This window comes from Sorex fumeus, unplaced genomic scaffold (genome assembly GCF_029834395.1).
Source record: "Sorex fumeus unplaced genomic scaffold, SorFum_2.1 ptg000050l, whole genome shotgun sequence".
Taxonomy (NCBI): domain Eukaryota; kingdom Metazoa; phylum Chordata; class Mammalia; order Eulipotyphla; family Soricidae; genus Sorex; species Sorex fumeus.
The window spans coordinates 2,389,774-2,412,167 of NW_026606107.1; the positions used below are offsets into that span (position 1 = coordinate 2,389,774).

Sequence of the window (22,394 nt, forward strand, 5' to 3'; positions counted from 1 at the left end):
AAGACAGTGGGAAATGTATTTTGTTCCTTTGATTTTTCTTAAGCTTCTACTTTATCGTGAATGTGATAATTAGGGTCTTAAAAAACTTTTAAGGTTGACTATCTAAACTGAAGAGTTTTAGGACTTATGAGAGTCAACCAGTCTCTTGTGTCGATGTGCTCAAACTCTTTGTCTTAACTCTGAACTACCTAAGTGAACAGACTAATTGACACTTTTTAATACTTGATTTTTCTAAACACAATGCTCTTCTAGGGTCTTAGTTTTGTTAACCTTCTTAGCACTAAATAGCTCTAAGCAAGTGCTATGTTCTCCCAGTTTACTCAGAAGTTCTAACAAGCTCTCAAAGTCTCAAAGGGCAAATCTTATTCCTGAAGCAAACATAAGCAAATATGAAGATCCAGAAAACACTGTTTTTAAGAGACACTCAAATATCAAAAAGAACTGAAAGGAAAAACAGGGCTAGGCAACATAACATTAAAGCACAATACTGCAGAGTTAAGGGTAAAAAACAGATCTAAAGCTCTACCCTTGATGTTCAGCTTTTGAAAGTATAAAGGTCTACATAGCAATTTGCACTATACTAACATTGTGTCCAAAGTTTATTACAAGTCACATAAAATATACAAACTAAGACAACAGAATGATTTTGTTCTGAAAGAAGGTGATGGGAGTCCTCCACCTGGCACCAATTTGAATCATTCAAGGGTTAGGATGCAGAAGTCATCTTTTTGCAACATATTAAGAAAGTTATGGAATTATTTTCCAGATTGGTTGCCAGGTATTTTTGAAAACCTGTAAGGAAAAGTTGGGAGAAAGCCATTAGAACTGGAGAAAAAATTTTTTTCCCAAACATCAGGAAAAAAATCAAAAGGTTGAGGTAAGAGAGGCTACATACATGACAAATCATCTGGGACAGATGGTGCCTGCCTCCTTTCTCCCCAACGTAATCACTCTTTATAACAGGGATTTCTCAGCACTGTTATCGGGGGCCAGATAACTCAATTTTTGCTATGGGGGATGTCATGTACATTGTAGGATGTTTAGTAGTATCTCTAGTCTCTACCCACCAAAGCCCAGTAGTACATATTCCCAAATGGTTTCCAGACATTTCCAAATGATATGAAAGGGCAAAACTTCCTCTGGCTGAGAACCACTGTATCTAACAGACACATTTTATAAGCTTGACAGTAACAACAGAGATAGCTCATAATGAGCGAGGTGTAAGACAAAGGGACAGTGAGATTTGGTCAATAGAACTGTAAACTGAAGATGCGAAGAGGGAGAAGGAACCATGGGATAAAAGTAGGGGGGGGGTGTCTTGGTATGCTGGAGGTGAGCATGATGTAATAGCACCCGGAAAGTACAAATCAGTAATACTTGTACTACTGTAAAAATAAACGCTTTAAAAGATAGAGACAGCAAATATTTTGGTCACAGTACACATAAGTACACAATTAAAACCTTGTTCACAAGGTGTCAGAGAGTTCAGTAGGTAAGGCACTTTGCCTTACATGCAGCAGACAGTTTCAATCCTCTGTACCAGACCACTGACAGGAGTGATCTCTGAGCACAGAGCCAGAAGACTTGAGCACTTATGGGTGTAGCACAAAAATCACAAAATAAAAATCTTGTGTCCTCAAAAACTTGTATAACTACATATACTCAAGTTAATGTATGCTTAAAAATGGAATAAGGGAGAATGAAACAAAATCCGCATTCTAATCAACAACAGTATACCAATGTCCATCAAGTTCTTGGTATTATATATAAAAATACTAAAAGACAGCTTCTGATGAAGTTGGGTAAATAAAGTGTATATAAGGCTCTCTATTATTTGTCCAACTTTCCAAGTTTGTAATTCTTTATAAAAGGTTGACAAAAACTCTTGTGCTAGGCTTAGAAATAAACAGTCTCGTAAGAATACATAATGAAGGCTGGAGCGATAGCACAGCAGGTAGGGCGTTTGCCTTGCATGTGGCTGACATGGGTTCAATTCCCATCATCCCGTATGGTCCCCTGAGCACCGCCAGGACTAATTCCTGAGTGCAGAGCCAGGAGTAACCCCTGAGCCACCAGGTGTGACCCCAAAAGCAAAAAAAAAAACAAAAAACAAAAAACAAAAAAAAAACACAAAAAAACAAAAAAAAATAATGAAAGAACTTTCATTATTTTGAAGAGAATAATTTTCTTACATTGTAGAAAATGTCTCTTCCGGCAAAAGTAAATTAGAAAAAGCAGACAATTTTATCTATTCCTCAAAATATATTTACCTATTCCCCTGGTTATAACAGGCAGATAAAGCTCATACTTTAGAAAACAGAATGGGATGTTGAACTAAAATGTTAAAGTGCTAGTCACACTAAAAGTCTAGTAGTTTAACATTTTCCTATGATAATTTTGCATTAGAATTCATTCATTTAGAGTCTATAGACAGATATATAGTTATTTTCTGTACGTGTGTTTTAGTGATAGCATAAAATGTACTAAAATAGGAGCTGGAGTGATAGCACAGCGGGTAGGGCGTTTGCCTTGCACGCAGCCAACATGGCCGACACAGGTTCGATTCCCAGCATCCCATATGGTCCCCCGAGCACCGCCAGGAATGATTCCTGAGTGCATGAGCCAGGAGTAACCCCTGAGCATCGCCAGGTGTGACCCAAAAAGGAAAAAAAAAGTACTAAAATATTAAAATCTTGTTCACTCAGAATTGCTTCGGCTTTTGGGGGAGTTGTACAGAAAAATTTGGAGCACTGATCTATGTCCTTGAAGAACACTGGAAGTTTGATGGGGATTGCACTGAATCTGTACAATGTTTTGGGAGGGAAGGTCATTGTAACAATGTTAATTCTTCTAATCCCTGAACATAAAATATTCTTCCATTCTTGTGTCTTTTCTTTCTTTCAATGCATAAACCTTTCATTTTCTCTGTTCAGTTGATTCTTAGGGTAACTAAGTTTTTGGAAATTGTAAACGGGATTTTAAAGCATTTCCTTTAAAATACATTTCTAGTTCACTGTTTCCATATAGAAATATATTTTTGGTCTTGATTTTATAGCTTACTAATTTACTATATGGTTTATTCTATAATTTAATTCCTGGTGCTGGTAGGATTTTCTATGTATATTATCATGTCATCTGCAAATAATAATAGTTTACTTTTTTCCAGTTTTATTGCCCTTGATACTTTTTATTGACTAATTTCTGCGGTTATGATTTTCAATACTATATTGAATATTAGTGGAGAAAGTAAACACCCTTAACTGTTCTAAAGCAGAAAAATATTCGTATTTTTGCCACTGAGCATGATCTTAGCTATAGCTTACTGCACCCATTTTACAATCAAAAGTCTTTATAGGCTTAGGGAATCCATAACTTTGAAACCAGTTTTGCAAGAAGTATTAAAAAGTTTCATTATAAGGTAATTTCTCAGCACTTTGCTATCAAGTATGGCATTTGCTCATTGAGCTTATGGCTGCTCACTACTAGATTAAGAAAATTCTGTTTAGTCCTAGCTTTCTAAAGGGGTTTTAAAATATTTTTCAATAATAAATCAATTTTTATTTATATTGAATGTCTCTATGTCTATTTAGGTGATTGTTTTTAATCTAGAGATTTTTATTACTTACTGATATACTTTCATATATAAAGAAATAAACCAGGGAAAAAGAATTAGCCAAAATTAGTACTAGAGATATTGTTTACAGAACCGAGCTTAGTTAAGGGGAAATGGCTGGGAGGGGCATTTGGAACACAGGTGGTACAGCACTCTGGTGATGAATGTGGTGTAGGTATGATATATGCATTAAACGAATATTTAACAATATTGCATATCCTGGTTCAATTAAAACAATAAATAAAAAAAGTCCTTGTGTAGTGATCAGCGTCCAATTGCCTCTTGTTTCTTCTAACTACTTTTGCTTCAAGGTTATCATGCAGTTCACATTTAAAGTTCTATGCTTATTCCCCTTTTAAATTTAAAGCAAAAATATCTCCACTTAATTCTGGAAGTTCTCCTTTCTGGTCAAAATTCTGGTGGAAGTTCTCTCTTTCTGGTGCTCATTTTCTGTATCTTACTGTTTCCAAGTAGCATATACTTGCCTTTCACAGATGACAGTTTGTATTCCTTGCAAAGATGGTTTAGAGACAATGAATACCTTCGTCTGAAAGTTTATCATTCCTTCTGTTCTGGAAGGATCAAAGATTCTTGATTGTTGGTTGTTCTCATTCAAGACTTTGGAAACATCCTATTCTGTTCTTGCATATATAGTCTTATTTGAGAAAGCCAATGTGAATCTTTTGGGGGTTCTCTTATCTGTGAGACTTTTCTCTTGCTTTTAGGATCATCTCTGGTTTTTATCATCTGGTTACACGCTATCTTGGTGTTTTCCCTTTGGGTTTAAATTGTTTGGAACTCTTTGGATCCTGGATTAGGATATATATCTCCCTCAGACTGGGGAAATTCTTTTCAGTTATTATTTTTTTCTAACAACAATTTTTCCCCTCTCCTTCCAGGACATTTCATTATGATACGAATGTTATTCTTCATATGCTCTTCTTGAAATAGTGTTTTCTTTTCAATTTTTCTTCTCTTTTGTCACAGTCCAGAGGCTTGTTATAAGACTTATTTTTCTTCTCTTTTTGATGATTTCCTCCAGGTCACTAATTCAGGTTTTGGCCTCTTCTTTTCCACCAAATCTCACTTTAAAAAAAAACCTCATCAATAGTACTCATTAATTTCTGTTGGGCAATTTTTTATACTTTCAAGCATTCTCTGAGCATATCAATCTTTTTCATTGACTTCATTTAATTAAACATCAATAGAATTGTTTGGAAGTCTTAATGAGGTTAGAAAGTTCTGATGGATTTAAAGAACTTCATATGCTTTTGTGCCCATCTATCATAACAGTGAATTCCTAGACATCTCTGTTATGCCTGATGCCATAAGACGTCTAAGGATAAAGGTCTGATTATAAGCTGGCCTGAGCAATGATCAGCGCTGCATGCTCAAAAACCTGAGTCAGTCCTTAATAGCTCTGAGAGTATGTGGGCCTGGAAGCCTTGTGGGTCATGATTGCCCTGTAGCAGCTACAATGTTGAGGTCTAGTCAACTTGTACTCTGACCCAGAGTTGCTGGTGTCTGGGTCTGGCAGTGGAGGTTAAAGTAGAAATATGGCTCACCTGAGCCGTGATTTGGGATTATGGTCATGTGTACCTTGGTGTGCTAGGCTTCAGATCACAAATGACCAACAGTGCCTGAGCACCCAAGCTGGAGGGCCTCTGGCATTTGAGGCTCTATACTGCCAAACCCTGGCAGTCCCTCTACATGCAGGAGATCATTTCAAGGTAAAGAGTCAGGTTAATAGGAGCGAAGTCTTCATTGAATCTGGAGGTCAAGACAGTCTTGTTGGTGAAGACTGAAAACATATACCTCAAATGCACAAGGAACTAGGGCTGGACAGAGAGGTAGGGCGTTTGCCTTGCACACGGTCGACCCGGATTCAATTCCCAGCATCCCATATGGTCCCCTGAGCACCGCCAGGAGTAACTCCTGAGTGCAGAGCCAAGAGTAAACCCTGTGCATCGCCGGGTGTGACCCCAAAACCAAATGCACAAGGAACTTATCAGATTCAGGCTGAATAATTGTGCTGACCTTTCAAGGTGCTCCAGTGGATTTCTGTATTTGTTCCTTTAAGATCAGGATACTTTGCCTCTGTTCAGGAGGCAGCATGGCAATCTGGTCTGCAGTAAGCTGAAGAACTTGCATGATCAAAGCAGCCTATGCAGATGAAAAAAAAAATTGTAGTCAAGGACAAAATAAAAGTGAATTTTAATAATGGCAGCTAAAAAACCACCCTACTTCTGTTCACAAAAGGCTATTCCACACAGAGAAAACAGGTGGCCAAAAACCACCCAACTAACCTACCAAAAAACCCTCTAAAACATTTGGAGGGCCCACACACATATTACAGGGAGGTATGGTACTTGCTTTGCATATAGTTAATCCCAATGTGAATCTCTAGACGGCATACGGTATCCAAGCACCACCAGGAATGATTCCTGAGTACAGAAAAGGAGTAGCCACTGAGCACTATCAGGTATAGCTCCTGCTCCCCCCTATTTGGTAACAAAAGGCACAGGCATAACTATATCTACCAATTAGATTCCAAACAGACATTTTATGATTTCAAAGTTCTTACAAAGATGATATCTGTACTCTGGAAAGTCTTTAATTTTTCACTGTTTTAAGAGTATCTCCTTCTCAAAAGTTTTACCATTTTCATCAGACATGAGCTTCCCACAACAGACAATACAGAAATAGTAATATTGGTGGGGAGTCAGTTATTGTTTTTAAATATGAGGTAGAAATGAGAAAACATTTTAGGCCATTTTAGGCAAACGTGTTATATACAAGATTACTATTATTGACAAATAAGTCTAAAATATAAGATTGTCTGCAATTCATTTACGAATATTATAAAGAGGTGAAAAAATTTTAGGTAACAGTAAATATAAATTTCAAAGAGACACTGATATTCACCTGTTAACTGTGAAAACAGGAATCCAGTTTTGCGTATACAGAGAAAGTCAGATAGCATTCTTACCTTTTCATGGTCCTGTGGAGTCACCTGGCTTTGCCCAGGACTAAAGCCCCCAGGCTGTCCACCCTGAATACTGGCTCCTTGCATGCCTGCCCCTGGCATGACTTGGACCTATAAGTACAGAGACCAGAATTCAGTAACAGTAATGATGAAAAAATTGAACTGATTATAAATGAGTGAGCAAAACAAACTTTTAAATTTGAATATAACTTCCTACTATTACCAAAACAGGAGGCAGAATATAGCCAGAGAGCAACTACCAAGTTAAGACACATTTGCTTATAATAGCTTTAGCCTCATTGATAATATCACATAGCACAACTGGACACCAACAGATCAAATAATATTCAGGCACATAAGCAGAGGGACCATTAAGAGCATCCTGAAAACTATATTCTCTGACCCCTGTATTATCTTCTATAGTGCTTGGTCGGACAGAAGTGAGATCCAAAAAATTATCTACAGAAAATGTATGTTGGTTCACTGGGGAAGATATAAGCACAAGGACATTTTATAACATGAGTTCACTTGGACAAGGCAGTCATCTTAAAGGGCTCTCCTGCACAAATAAGAGCTAATAATGGCAATGCTAGAAAGTGCACGCTATACCTCTTAATAAGACAGCTACTAGCCCAACATTTGCTTCTTAGAGTTTTTACTAATGCTAGGTATTGAACTTGAAACCTCACAAATGGAAAGCAAGTGTTCCACTGAGTTATATACCGTGCCCCCAAATATCTACTTACTATAATTTCCCACAGAGCCTATGCTGTAGAAAATTCCTGCTAAATAGAAACCAAGAAATATGACTGATTTGAGTTTAAAAAATAAAGTACAATTATATATCTTATTTTCCATTTTTGAAGATCCCAGAACCTAAGGAAAAGGACTTAGAGCATTAAGATAAATGTAAAGAGTCTGATTCTGGAATTATACTCATGTAAAGGCATTAATTCACCCAGAGCTTGAGTAAGCTCATTAAACACAAACTGTTAACAAACTTGAGACCTAATTTCTCACTTTATGCTCTTTTCACCGAAATTGAACCTTGATGATCTGTTATAGATCTAAAATACTTATGAGGATGACTTTCTTAAAGCTTCAAATCAGTACTAGCTAGAGGTTCATAACATGATCTGAACACTTAAAAAGTCATTTCAAGTCTCCAGGACTGCCTCTTCTAGACTGACAAGTAATATACGGGCAGCCATTCTCAAGTTTTCCTGAGCCAGCACCATTTATGGTCTACCTCAGAGAAATTACTAATAGCACTAACTCTCACACTAAAACGAGCCACTGTCTGAATAATGAAAGATCTGAAGTTATGGAAAAAAAGGATACACAGATTTTAAAGACAGAGCAGCCAAAAGGGGAAAAAAGGTAGATTCTTATTTGATAGGAATATATATTAGAAAAACATGTATAGAATATGGGTAGACCACAAGGGAGATGAGTATAGGAGAGGAAGTAAAGTGAGTTCTTCTTATATATCTTTTGGGAGGGTGGTGGATGGAGTAGGGTGTGTGTTTCAGGAGACACCAGGTTGTGCTTAGGGCTTGCTTCTGTCTCTTTACTCAGAGATTACTCCTGGCAGTCCTTGCCAGGATCGAACTCAGGTCAGCTGAGTCAAATCAACTACCTTGACCCTTGTATTATCTTCCACACAGGGCATAAGTTTTTTGGTTTGGGGGCCATATCTAGTGATACTTAGGACTAACTCCTAGCTCTGTGCTCAAGGGACCATATATAGTGCCAGAGACAGAACTGTGGTCCGCCATGTACAAAGTAAGCACCCTTTATTATCTCTCCAGCCCCTAGAGTGAAAATAAAATTTATTTTAAAGTAAACATTAACTTTTAACAGTTTCAAAAATATTGAAGGGGCTGATAGGAGAGCACAAGGCCTGGAGCACAGGTTTTGCAAGCTAGAACCCTGGCTAGAGCACCTTCTGATCCTCTGAGAACTGCTTAAGTGACTTCCAAGCTCCATGTTGAGTAGCCAATGCATGGGGCTACTAGGGTATGGACCCAAAACAAAACAAAGATTTGAAGGTAAAATTTTAAATTTCTTTGCCTCAGATATAACTGAATTTACACAATCCAGTAGAGAAAACTATATAACCCAAATATTACAGGGTAATGAGTGCCAGCACTAGCAGTAACAAAGGGAAAAACATTATGAAGAAATGGTCTTCAAACCATTATTTTAATGTTTCTCTCCAGAAAGTTACTGAAAGCATTGCAAAAGCACAAGCACACACACATCATATTGTCTATAATATTTTGTCTGTCTCTAGAATGCAAGTACCATTCAGGCATGGACTTCACATTACTGTATCTACAGTACATATAGCTCTCCGTTGGGCACACAGTATGTTCTTAATAAAGACATGCAACAATTAATGCATAAAAACAATTTCTATTATGTAGCTACTGACCACAAAGGCCCAATTAAAAAACAAGGCACATCAACGTGTGTTTTTTAAAAAAATAAAACCTGAAAAATAACAGAACAGTTTTATTCTACACATACCAGGAAAAATCTACTTAGCATTAAAGTCAGGGTGGAAGACACATAGACATGCATACAACATGAAGCTAAAAGGACAGAGAAGTACAGAGAAGGGGAAAAATCAGGGGCTCTATTCCTTGCTCTGCCATGTTTCAGTTATGTGAATCTGGACAGTCACCTGAATTTGTGGGCCACAGTTTCCATGCTTATAAAATGAGAAGTGGGTATGACAAATGTATTTCATTACAGTTCAGACATTTATTCATATTCTCTCTCCCTGTCACAAACACACACCTACAGAAGAAAGCATATAAACATATAGAAGGGAGACCGAAGTACACAGAAAAGTAATGTGGAAGAGCTTGGGGAAGATACTCATTCATATGCAACCATTACATAATCTACTGGGGGTGGAGAGAGGGCTGATGACCTTCCATAAACAATCATAGACCACTACATACACACAGCTGGAGAACCCAGCACTGTAGCACTCTCATCCCGTTGTTCATTGATTTGCTCAAGCAGGTACCAGTAATGTCTTCATTGTGAGACTTGTTACTGTTTTTGGCGTATCGAATACGCCACGGGAGCTTGCCAGGCTCTGCCATGAGGGCGGGATACTTTCGGTATCTTGCTGGGCTCTCCGAGAGGGATGGAGGAATCGAACCCGGGTTGGCCACGTGCAAGGCAAACGCCCTACCTGCTGTGCTATTGCTCCAGCCCCGGACAACCCAGAAAAGATAAAAATTCTGTTCCATAGGATTTTTTTGTTATTCTTTGGTTTTTGGACCACACCCAGAGTACTCACTGATCACGCCTGCTCAGGGAACCAGATGTGATACCAGGGAGCAAACTGGGGTCAGCTACATCAAAACAAGTACCTTATCTCTGTACTAGCTCTCTGCCCCCAGCTGCACAGGTGTTAAGTTGAGCATGAATAAACTGACTTTCATACCCCCTGTTCACTTAGGCTATGTGATTAATGAAAAGTAGATCTCTACAAATCTAAAATTATCTAAATGATCATTAAAGCTCTTCATATGCTTTAACAGTGTTATTTAGGGTTGCACATTACATAATTTGGGGGAGATTTTTAAATTATTTACTTCTACATTCCACTGATGGGTTTTCCTCCAAATTTCTAGGGGCACAACTGTGAATAAAGGAGCTCCTGAAATTGTGAGATAAGGTTGCTCTTTTGGCCTATAGTCACTATATGCAGAAAATTACCAACCTATGGGACAGAGAAATTGAAAAGCATAATCTTTCCCCTCTAGCAAGCTGAGGAATAGCACAAATCAGAAAGCAACTATAACCAGGCTCCATAATCAATTCTTAAATGAATATATCTCAGAGAAAATAGAAGTGTTAGAACATACCTGTCTGGACCCCTGAGGGCCAACTGCCCCCATGTTAATTGAACCAGGCCCTTGGATTCCAGCAGGCAGAGGGCCTCTAGGGCCAGGGACAGGGCCCCTTGGATCCATCCCTCTAACTTCCATTGCTCGGGCCTCCATTGCTCGGGCCTCCATCGCTCGGGCTTCCATTGCTCGGGCTTCCATTGCACGAGCCTCCAATCCTCTAGCATCCAATCCCCTTGCCTCCATGGCTCGTGCCTCCATGGCCCGGGCATCCATGGCTCTGGGATCTCTTCCACCTAAAAGAAAGTTGCAAGAAAACCACTGAACAACTATGCACCTTTATTACAAAAAGAATCAAAAAACAAACAAACAAACAAAAAAACCACACACAGACACAAACTGAGGGCCAGAGAGATAGCACGGCAAGTAGGCCTCTAGCCTTGCACTGGGGACCTGGGTTTGATCCCTGGCATCCCATTTGGTCCCCTAAGCACTGCAGGGAGTAATTCCCGAGTGCAGAACCAGGAGTAACCCCTGAGCATCGCTAGCTGTGGTGTAGAAACAAGGATGCAGTATTACTCGAACCCTGCAGCTCCAGGGATTACCAACTCACCCCAGGGGTGTTTTGGAGCCTCCAGGCTGCCCCCAGGGTTGTTCATGAGATCATGTGGTGCTGAAAAGCACAATGAGGTTACTACAGGGAAGACATGTTTCTTAACCCTTATACTATCTCTCCAGACCCTGCAAAATATTTTTAACATTTGTCAGTCCTACTGCTAACTTTATCATAGATTACAAACTAAGGTATCCAAGTTCATCATCAGCCCACAATTACCAGACTTTTAATGTGGTCTCCCCTTACCTCTGCCATCCAAGGGCGGACCCCTCTGATCTAGCATGGGTCCTCTTGGCTCTGCCATTAGAGGTCTAGGCTCACCTAATGGCCCTCCCCTCATCTCATGTGGGGGTGGGCCACGGCTATCATGGCCAGGGACATGGTGCATAGGAGGACCTTGGTGAGGTGGTCCGAGGTAACCTCTAGAGATGGAGAAAATATATTTTCAAACAGATTAAAACAATTAAAAATTATCAACCAGAAGTTCAGAAAGTAAAAAACAAGTAACTTGATGCAAAATATCAGCCCATATGCTAAAAAGAAAATAAGCCAAAACAGGCTAAAGAAAAGCCTCTGAAGTAAATCCACTTATTCTTAAATTTCCTATTTGACTGGGACACTTATAATTAAGAGGAATTAATATCTATCAGTGTTTAAGAACATGGGTCAAATCAAGGCCCCATCATTCAGTAGACATATGATCTTGGGCATTTTGCATAACTTCCCTAGGCTTCAGTTTCTTCATCTGTAAAATGGAGATATGAAATATTATTGCCTGTTTCACAGAATTGTGTCTTTAAAATGATTTCAAGGACAAACTCAGAGCAGAACTGGGTATCATCTCCAATACCATCATTACAAATGAGTTTTTATACAAATGAATATTTCTGAAACCAGGAATCAAAGTAAGTTTATAGTTTGGATATGTACCAGAATTTTCAATTTCCGAAAATATAATAGTCATGTTTAGCTCAAAATGACATACTCAACTTTATAGATCTGTCCAAGAAGTGCTTAGTCTTGGACAGTGGCCATAAATATTTAACTTTTGAAGTATACAAACAACTATAACTGGTACTAGGAAAAGTCTTATTTTCAAAGCAAGAGGGGATTCTGATCTGTCCAATAGTACTGCTTACCTTGGCTCTACTTCTCCAGTTACAGAAAGTAAAGTACCTCCACGTGGGTCATTTGGCGCATCACCTAATAGACCTCGAGGAGTTGCCACACTGGCAGGCAAGGCCCCACGCTGCATTGCTGCTCTGGGATCTTGCATGGGTACTGACAGGGAAACAAATATGGAGTTACTGCTGTGCAGGGCACATAACAAAATAAAAAATGAATCCATATAGAACTGGCAACATCATTTGGACACCTCTGAGTGGGTGAAACCTCAAAATAGACTCCTTTTGCAGTTAACGAACAGAAGCAAGGTATTGGCAGATTCTAGACCATGTCAGAGATATGGATGGAATTATATAAAGTAAAATGTGCTGCAACTGGCCAAGGACTAGCACTGCAACCTGAAGAAACTTAAGTTCCTAGTTTTACTTATGATCAATTATTAGTTCAAGGAATCACCCAATTAAAGGTTAGGTCTCGGCATATGTGAGCACTGCCATGGCTCTGCAAGAATATTTATTCTCCTTACAGACTATTATTCCATCCAAGTCTCATGACAACGGTAAGAAAGGAGTACAGGCTTGGACAGATGTCCATACCGTCTATGTTCTCTGCCCTGTGTAATGATATCAGTCTTATTGTGGGCCAAAGAGACAGCTCAATGGGCTGACTGCATGCTCTGCATGTAGCCAACCCTGGTTCCATGCTACGTGAGGCCCTGAGAACTGCTGGAAGAACTGGAAGAAACTCTCAAGCACAGAGCCAGGAGTAGCCCCCAAGCATCACCAGGCATGGCACCAAAACAAAACCAAAGCCAAAAAACCCAATAAAATCAACAATAAACCAAAAACCCCAAACACTACCTACTTTGGGTTTGTCTAACAAGTCAAACATGAGGACTTTCAACATTCCTGAAAACAAAAGCAAATGGAATCTGGCAGATACAATGGGTACCTTGAACTCGCTCAATTGATGCAGGCCCGGCGGGTCCCACGGGCGAGTGTTGTAGGGTTCCTAGGTAAGCAGTAAATTCAAAACAAGAAAGAGTAGACACAAATAGCTTGTGTGTGTGTATATGTGTGCAAATTCACATGCACACACATATACACACACAGGAGAGTTATACATGTTAGAATGCGAAGAGTTTGTTAGTTTGCCCCAAGCTACAAAATCTTCGGGACATGAAACTGTTCATCTTGATTAAAAGTTTCTAAGGTGAAACCGGTAGACCGCTGATATTATTTGGACAGATTAACCAACCATTTTTAATGTTCGCCTCTACTACTACCATTTTCCACAAATTTCCTTATAATACCACCAACAAAAAGAAAAATATTAAAATGTTTTTAATTTCTAGGCAAAAACACAAACTTAAAAAATCTTACTAGGGGCTGGAGCAATAGCACAGCGGGTAGGGCGTTTGCCTTGCACGCGGCCCACCTGGGTTTGATCCCCAGCATCTCATATGGTCCCCCGAGCACCTCCAGGATTGATTCCTGAGTGCAGAGCCAGGATGGCCCCTGAGCATCGCCGGGTGTGACCCAAAAAAAGCCAAAAAAAAATCTTACTAACATAATGAATCTGGAGGACAACTGAGATAATACTACTTTTGTCATAAAAGTTTCTGCAATCAAAAAGTATTAAATAGGAGGGCCAGAAAGATAGTACAGGACTAAAGGCACTTTCCCTGCATGTGGCTGATCCAGGTTTGATTCCGGGCTTTGCATATGTTCCCCCAAGTACTGCCAGAAATGATTCCAGAGCACAGAGCCAAGAGTCAGTCCCAAGCACTTCTGGGTGTAACCCTCCTCCAGTAAAAAAGATTAAGTGCGTATCTTCTTTAATATCTCACTATTGCCTTTTACCATTACAAATGCACAAAAGAAGCATAGCTTCCAGGAAGGAAAAGGCAAACTTGGTAAAAATCTAAAAACATTTTTGCTTCCTCTGCTGGTACGGAAGAAATACTATACACCTCATTTGTTTCTTCAGGAAGAAATCCTTGACATACTTTCAGTATGTCATTTTCCTCTATTAATGAACTAGAAAGATAAATATACTTATGGTAGAAATGAAAATGTCTTATGGAAGGGATATTAGATAAATTTCACTGATAGGCCTGGGGAGAGGTGAAAATATAAATGAAACCTGAATACCAGCCTGCAAAAATACTCTGGGGTACACAATCTACAGGCAGTGGCAGTGGGGATGGGAGGAATAGCAGAACAGCACAAAAGCCTGGTGGGCTGCCCAGGTAAGTTATTTGCCGAAGAGTTTGTTAATACCTGACAAGTAAAAAAATTTAGTTTTACTGCTTCAGCAACCAACCCAAATGAAAATCATAGAGAATTTAGCATGTCCTTGAATTATTGGACTTCTTTTAATGTTGATGAGGGAAAAATTTCCTATTACTGCAACACTGAACAAAATATTTGAGGACTTTAGTTTCACTTCAAGTCAGTTTCCAAGTATCTATGGAAGACATTTAGTGATGTCTTACCTGTAGAGTAAACAGGCTTATATTTTGCTCCTTAAATCAATGAGCTTCATGAAAAGGCCATACACTAAACAACAGCAATTTATGCTTTTCTCTATGTGTCCAAAGCAGACTCCCTTCATTATATGGAGCCAGTGAGTAAGAATGGAAGATACAGGAGAGAATTTTTGGGTTTTTGTTTTTGTGCCAGACCGGTTGTGCTCAGGGTTTACTTCTGGCTCTGTAGTGAGGGATCACTTCTGGCGGTGCTCAGTGGACCATATGTGAAGTGCTGGGAATCAAACCCAGAATGGTTCCATCCAAGGCAAACAAGCATACTTTTGCTTAGGCCCCAGAGGAATATTTTTTGGAGTCAGAGATTTCTAATTCTTAGCTTCATTACTTGCTAGTTGGAAGAGAAGTCCAATCCATATTAGTCAGATACTAATACTTACCATTTACCTTAGAAACTAAATTCTTGAGCTTCCATCTTTAGCTGTTAAAACTGAGGTACTGTCCTCTGATTCACACTGCTGTTTATGAAAATTAAAGTGCCTAGCTACACATGCATACTGTTTTATTCTCCATTCTTTCTGTTTTCTCACTCTCTCTTCTCCTTAACACTATCTGCAACTGAACCACCACAATTTTTCTTTTTCTTTTTTTATGAAGTTTATGTGGAAAATAATGGGAGTAAAGAAACATGTGTTCAAGTAAGAACACGGGATTCTCCAGTGGGGAAATAAAACAAATTACATATCCCAAGTAGAGCTGTAGCCCATTTCTAAGATGAAGAATACATTCCACAAACAAACTACACATCACACATGTGGACCACTTCCCCCGATGGGGAATTGTGACCTAAAATACATATACTAGGCAGAGATGAGGGAAAACATGCATTTTTCTCTGCTAAAGTAACTTATATACAGTATTGCAAAACTGCCCCCATGAAGTCTGTTGCTAGGGTGGTTGTCAAGGGGGAGAGCCTGGAGTTGTTGATGGTCTTCTTTCTGATATTCTTAGCGTGGCCTTTGTTCCAGTGATGGAGCCTCTCCTCCCACTACATTTTTTCTTTCTTCAAACTCCCGTTAAAAAAAAAGGAATAATGTGGAAATTTTGAATTGGCTACCTAGGTAGTATCTTGTGTTACTGATACACAGCATAATAAATATTTATCAAACTGGTTTCATAGATCTTTCATTCTTTTCCAGTTTCCTCTGGGGTTTTAGTCTTATACTCATTATGTCTCATTCTCATTAAAATTCCTTCAACAGCTATCCATAGGGTTAAGAGAATGTATCAATAGAGTCACTATACTAACAGGGAAAGTCAAGACAATTTAAATACAGTTAAAGAAAACACATTGTTTTAAACTAAAAATTATTTAGATCCATTTGTTCCACCAAAACTTATAGAGCTGGGCTCTGATTCACTAGGTGAAAAAACCTAGACTAGCACTCCCCAAAAGAATTTTCTGTGAGGATGGATACATTCTATGTATTTTCAATACATAGTATGGTAGCCGCTAGCCATTATGTGGGTACTAAGTACTTGAAATATGGCCAGTGTGAACAAGAAACAAAATTTTAGATTTTATCTCATTTCAATTAATTTTAACTAAAAGTTCAAGAACAGATGTGGTTAATGGTTGCAAACAGAATATTTCCAAATTAAATCTATAATAATTAGACACCGCTATTTATTTACCTTGTCCCCGGTCCATGGGCACCGGTCCACTTCCTGGCATTCCCATCTGGGCTGGCATTCCCCCTAAGAGGAGAAAAGGCAGGAAATTATGAAGTGGAAAAAATATTTTTAAAAATTACATCTTTGTGACGCTACGGGAATTAGAGTGATAAATTATAGGTATGTGCCTCAAGGATTTGCTTTTTTTCCAATTAAACAGCATACATCCTGTCCCTCAAAGCCTAGAGACTCAACAAGGGCATGTGAGAGTGAAAGTACTTAATGACTCCCTTCTTCATTAGGCCTAAGGTTCTTCCTTGACAAACTTGTTCAATCATCAGGTGGAGTTCTGGCTTTCTTTGCTCCTTAGTTATGCCAGCTTCTCTGCTGGAGTTTATACATAAAACGGAATTAAAGGCACAAAGCTGACACTATTAGGGTTTATTAAAATTAATTTAAAAGTTAGCACTGTGGGGGTTAGGTGAGGGTAGAGTGATAGTACAGCACACAGGTAGGTGTTTGCCTTGCCTTGCACGCGGCCGACCTGGCATCAATTCCCAGCATACCTATAAGGTCTCCTGAGTCTGCCAGAAGCGATCCCTGAGTGCAAAGCCAGGAGGAAGCCTTGTTAATTACCCCCAAACAAAACAAAATTAGCAGAGGGATCAGAGTATAGGAGTTAAGATTTAATCCCTGTCACCACATGGTCCTCCAAGCACCATCAAATAACAGAAGCACAGATTTAGAGCAACTTTTTTTGCTTTTTGGGTCACACCGGGAGGTACACAGGGGCCACTCGTGGCTCATGCACTCAGGAATCACTCCTGGAGGTGCTCGGGGGACCATATGGGATGCTAGGAATCGAACCCGGGTCGGCCACGTGCAAGACAAATGCCCTACCCGCTGTACTATCACTACAGCCCCATTAGAACAACTCTTAAGCATCATTGGGCATCCCTCACCACCCCAAACGAAAAAAAAAAGTACAGTGGCTGAGTTCACAAATTTCTTCTTTGGGTTTCATAAGAAGTAGTTTGCATAATTTACTGCTAAGCAATGCAGTTAGATAGAAAATGAAGTTTGTTAATGTATTTTAGGATTCAGCAACAAAAAAGTGAGCTACATAGGAATAATCTCATTAGTGACTAAACCCTCTGGCAAGTCAATGGTATTAACCAAGATATTTCCTCTCACAAGAAGTACTATTCTTTAGGCATTTTGAAAATGGCAGGGTATACTGTTTTGATTATAGACAAAGATTGGTGAGGGTACAATTTGCATTTAATTGAGAAGCCGAGAAGTATACTAAATGTCCTGCAACATATAAGAATCAAGAATTGTCACAAAAAGACAAAATACATTTAATAATGATATGAACTTTGACTCTAAATCAATTTTATCTGTATAAAAAGATTTTTGTTCAGTATACGCACTTTTCTCTCAGAAATGTAATTACTGAGCGATATGTAATTACTGGAGCGATAGCACAGTGGATGGGTGTTTGCCTTGCGCGCAAGCCAGTCTGGCCAAGCCATGTTTGAGTCCTCCGCCCCTCTCAGAGAGCTCGGCAAGCTACCGAGAGTATCTCGCCTGCGTGTGACGTATTCAATATGCAAAACACAGTAACAGCAAGTCTCAAAAAAATGGAGACGTTACTGGGCCCACTCGAGCAAATCGATGAACAACGGGAGGGCAGTGTGTTTTTACATATACACACTTTTCTCTCAGAAATGTAATTACTGAGTAAATTCTGAGAGCCATGATTTGCTAACCCTTAAAGGGTTTTCACCATCTTAGAGTCTCACATTATCAATGTCAATAGTACTTATATAGTAGCATCTGACCACTATAGTAAAGGCCCTCCCTTGTTCATCGATTTGCTCGAGTGGGCCCAGGAACGTCTCCATTGGAGATTTTGTTGTTACTGTGTTTGGCATATCGAATACATCACGGGTGGCTTGCCAGGCTCTGCCGTGCGGGCGAGATACTCTGGGTAGCTTGCCGGGCTCTCCAAGAGGGGAAGAGGAATCGAACTCGGGTCGGCCATGTTGGTTGCCTGCAAGGCAAACGCCCTACCACTGTGCTATCGCTCCAGCAGCCCTGACCACTATAATTTGTTTCTTATTGAGGTCGTACCCAGATACTTGAACATTAAAACGTTTTAAAAGCAAAATTTCCTCATACTTCTTGTATTATGGTACCATTATACAGATTTTCTAAATATCATGCTGAAAGGGATTTATCATTTGTGTGTTCAATATCAGGATTGAGAAGAGAAGGCATAATTTGGGAGAGTGAAGAGCCAACACCACTAGGTCAAGTAGATTAACTATAAGACATTACTAAAAGAAATAAAACAAGAAACAAATATTCTGTTTATAGATTGGAAAGATAAACATAAAAATGGTCATCTTTCTCCAGCACGGCCATGACTCCAGAGCACAGAAACCAATTTCTTAACTATCTGACTTTCAGTAGAAATACTTCCAGGGTCAATAGGTAAAATAGCAGAAATCCAAAACCAACATTTAATTCTTGAACCCAGCTGTAGAAAGCAAATCACTTCACAATGCTTTTTCAGCATGTCTGATTTGGGGGGGGGGGGGGGTAAACTCTAAATAATAGTGGTGAATCTTTTATTGAAACAATGAATCTAATCAAAGCAGATAGAGTGTTAACTAGAATTCATCTGCCTCACAGGGACGGGGAGGGGTGGGGGGTGGGATTTTATTGGGGTTCTTCATGGTAAAAAATAAGTATTGGTAAAGGGAAATGTGTTTGATATTTGCATGACTGAGACATAAACCTGAAAGCTTTGTAACCTTTCCCACAGTGATTCAATAAATAAATAAATAAATAAATAAATGGTCATCTTTCTAGACACAGTTGTAGAAGGATGCTAGGGCAATCTGACGGCATATATGGTATAGCACTACTCTATTCCCCAAACACTAAATAAAGTAAGTAAAAGTAAAGGCCCTCCCGTTGATTATCGATTTGCTCGAGTGGGCCCAGTAACGTTTCCATTGGAGACTTTGTTGTTACTGTGTTTGGCATATCGAATACGTCACGGGGAGCTTGCCAGGCTCTGCCGGGTGGGCGAGATACTCTCGGTAGCTTGCCGGGCTCTCCGAGAGGGGCGGAGGAATCGAACTCGGGTTGGCCATGTTGGCTGCATGCAAAGCAAACGCCCTACCGCTGTGCTATCGCTCCAGCCCAAACACTAAATAATGGTGCCTAAATGAAAATAAAAAGGAAAAAATGGCCATATTACCTAAATCAATCTAGAGTCAACACTGTCACTGTTCTCTCGTTGTTCATCGATTTGCTCGAGCAGGCCCAGTAACGTCTCCATTGAGACTTGTTGTTACTGTGTTTGGCATATCGAATACGTCACGGGTAGCTTGCCAGGCTTTGTCGTGCGGGCGAGATGCTCTGGGTAGCTTGCCGGGCTCTCCGAGAGGGGTGGAGGAATTGAACGCGGGTTGGTCAGGTTGGCCCCGTGCAATGAAACGTCCTACCAGTGTGCTATTGCTAGACCCAGAGTCAACACAATACCTATCAAATAGCATTGGCTGTGGTCAGGTTTACTCCTGGATCTGTGCTCAGGGATCATTCTTGGTAGGACTCAAGATACTATATGGGATGCTGAACCCATATGCAAGGAAAGCAGCTTAAATGCTGTACCCTGTCTCCAAGCCCCTAGAAATAGTATTCCTCAAGGTAAAGAACTTTGTATAGGACAACAAAAGATCATGAATAGTCACAACAATTTTGAGAGAAACAAAAAACATAGTCATCATTTTCCTTGATTTCAAACTGTATTACAAAGTAATAATGAAAGTCAGGGCTGGAGCCATAGCACAGCGGTAGGGTGTTTGCCTTGCATGCAGCCAACATGGCCGACCCGAGTTCGATTCCTCCACCCCACTCGGAGAGCCCGGCAAGCTACTGAGAGTATCTCGCCCGCATGGCAGAGCCTGGCAAACTACCCGTGCTGTATTCGATATGCCAAACACAGTTTAACATAACAACAAAAGTTTCCAATGGAGACATTACTGGGTCCGCTCGAGCAAATCGATGAACAACGGGAGGACAGTAACAGGGACAGTGAATGAAAGTCAGGCACTGGAACAAAAACAAGGCATACAAGTCAGTAAAACAATGAATGCAAAAACAAACCTGCGTTTCTTATCTATGACATCCTGTTGTTCATCGATTGCCTCGAGCAGGCACCAGTAACATCTCCTTCACCCTAGCCCTGAGATTTTAAAAAGTGCCATATTCAAGGCTCTTTCAGGGTTAGGAGAATGAGACCCATCATTGTTACTGGTATTTGACACACTGGGTACACCACGGGGAGTTTGTCAGACTCTGCCGTGTGGGTAGGATACTACAAAACCCAGCTCCCAGAAGAGAACAGGGCAGAATCTCCTGCCACCACGCCTGGCTGTCCTCACCAGGGCCCCTTGGAGAGGGGTGGGTTGAGTTTCCCTCCCCGCCCCGAGCAGAGCCCCGGCAGCCGAAGACCTCCAGAACCAGCCACAACCACGCTGAGACCACTCTCCACACGCATGAAGGTACCAGCAGAGGAACAAAGGCATGCAGGTCTCGTGGCTGAGATCTCCAAGCCTGCTCGGATCGGGGCTGAGCATGCTCCACCCAGATCCTCCATCTTCCAGTAGGAGGGGATCACACCCACCAACTAGCCCCCTGGCACTATGTAATCCCATCAAAGGCCAAGACCCAAAGACTTAAAACCCAGCTCCCAGAAGACATCTTATTATCTCATTCTTATTTTGGACAACCTGGCAACTATGACAAAGAAGCCAAGTCTATACAATGAGAAAGGAAAGTCTCTTAAATGAATGAAACAACATAGAACGTCCCCACGCCCCACCAGGATGTCTTCATCGGGACAGCATGGAGGGGGAGCAGGTTGAGTTTCCCTCCCCACCCCCGCAGCTGAAAACCTCCAGAACTCAACTGCTGTCATGCTCAAGGCAGCCCTCCACAGGCTCTCTCACCTATGAGGAAACCTGCAGAAAAACCCAGGTATGCAGGACCTGTAACTGAGATCTCCAAGACTGCGTGAAGTGGGACTGGGCCTCCTCCCCCCAGCTCCATGTAATCTCATCAATGTCCAAAATCCAGACACTGAAATAGAGCTCCTCGAAGAAGAGTGACATGTACCTTACCCATTAGTGAATCTACTCTATAATCATATTCTAAATTTCAGAATTCCTGGAGCGCATGGCCACATTTGCTGCAGCGCAATCTTTCATACTCTAGCCCACTGATGTACCAAAAGTAGCACACATCCATTTGGGTTTAACACAGATGCTTGTTATCCTTATACAAGGGTTTAAATGGCTCCAGGATAAAACACAGCAATCTTTACATGCTTTGCTCTTATGGTGGTGGGAAGGTACACGGTGGTGGGATTTGTATTTGAATATTAGATGCAATGAATTATTTTGAGCAACTTTATAAAAATAAAGTAACAAATGTTACTGAAGGGCTGGGAAAACTATCAAGCCAAAGACAGAACTGAAGGGATAGGGATGAAACTGAAGTGGCCCTGGGTTCCAACACTGGCATCACATTCCTTGCCCCCAAGAACGCTGTATATGACCCTGGTGGTTAAGGGCACCCCTGAGTTTGAGTGACTGGGTCGCTAGCACTACCAAAAGTGGCTAAGCAAAGTAAGTCAGAAGGAGAAAATAAACAGAAGACAATTTTACTCATATGTGCAATCAAGGGAAGAGACAATGTCAAACAAAAACCTTTAGACTCTAGCTACAGTATAGAGGCTAACTAATGTGACTGCTGTGAGGGAAATAGCGAAAGGATTCAATAGATTTTTAGGGTGATGTAGTTAATCCTGTACTCCAAAATATATAAACATTTACACTTTGTAAACCAATGTTGCCTCATTAAAAATAAAAAACTGAAACTATTTAAATTGAAATATTCAATATATGGTGAAGGACAGAATTGGACTTTTGAGTGATAAACTT

General features: G+C 40.2%; 1 protein-coding gene across 5 annotated transcripts in view; it reads right to left on the reverse strand.

Annotated features, from left to right (window-relative positions):
• The window catches only part of CSTF2 (cleavage stimulation factor subunit 2), a 41,912-nt gene that overhangs the window by 7,929 nt on the left and 11,589 nt on the right, over nt 1-22,394 (reverse strand). For 2 of the 5 annotated variants that reach the window (XM_056124144.1, XM_056124146.1), the window contains 8 exons: nt 16,396-16,458; nt 13,164-13,223; nt 12,227-12,368; nt 11,334-11,509; nt 10,490-10,767; nt 6,603-6,710; nt 5,651-5,776; nt 587-792 (listed from right to left, as the gene is read on the reverse strand). In XM_056124144.1, the coding sequence (XP_055980119.1) occupies nt 5,654-5,776; nt 6,603-6,710; nt 10,490-10,767; nt 11,334-11,509; nt 12,227-12,368; nt 13,164-13,223; nt 16,396-16,458 (950 nt within the window). In that variant the 3' untranslated portion in view covers nt 587-792; nt 5,651-5,653. Of the gene's footprint in view, nt 1-586; nt 793-5,650; nt 5,777-6,602; nt 6,711-10,489; nt 10,768-11,333; nt 11,510-12,226; nt 12,369-13,163; nt 13,224-16,395; nt 16,459-22,394 lie in introns of those variants that run through there. The other 3 variants (XM_056124147.1, XM_056124148.1, XM_056124145.1) reach the window with 2 other exon arrangements.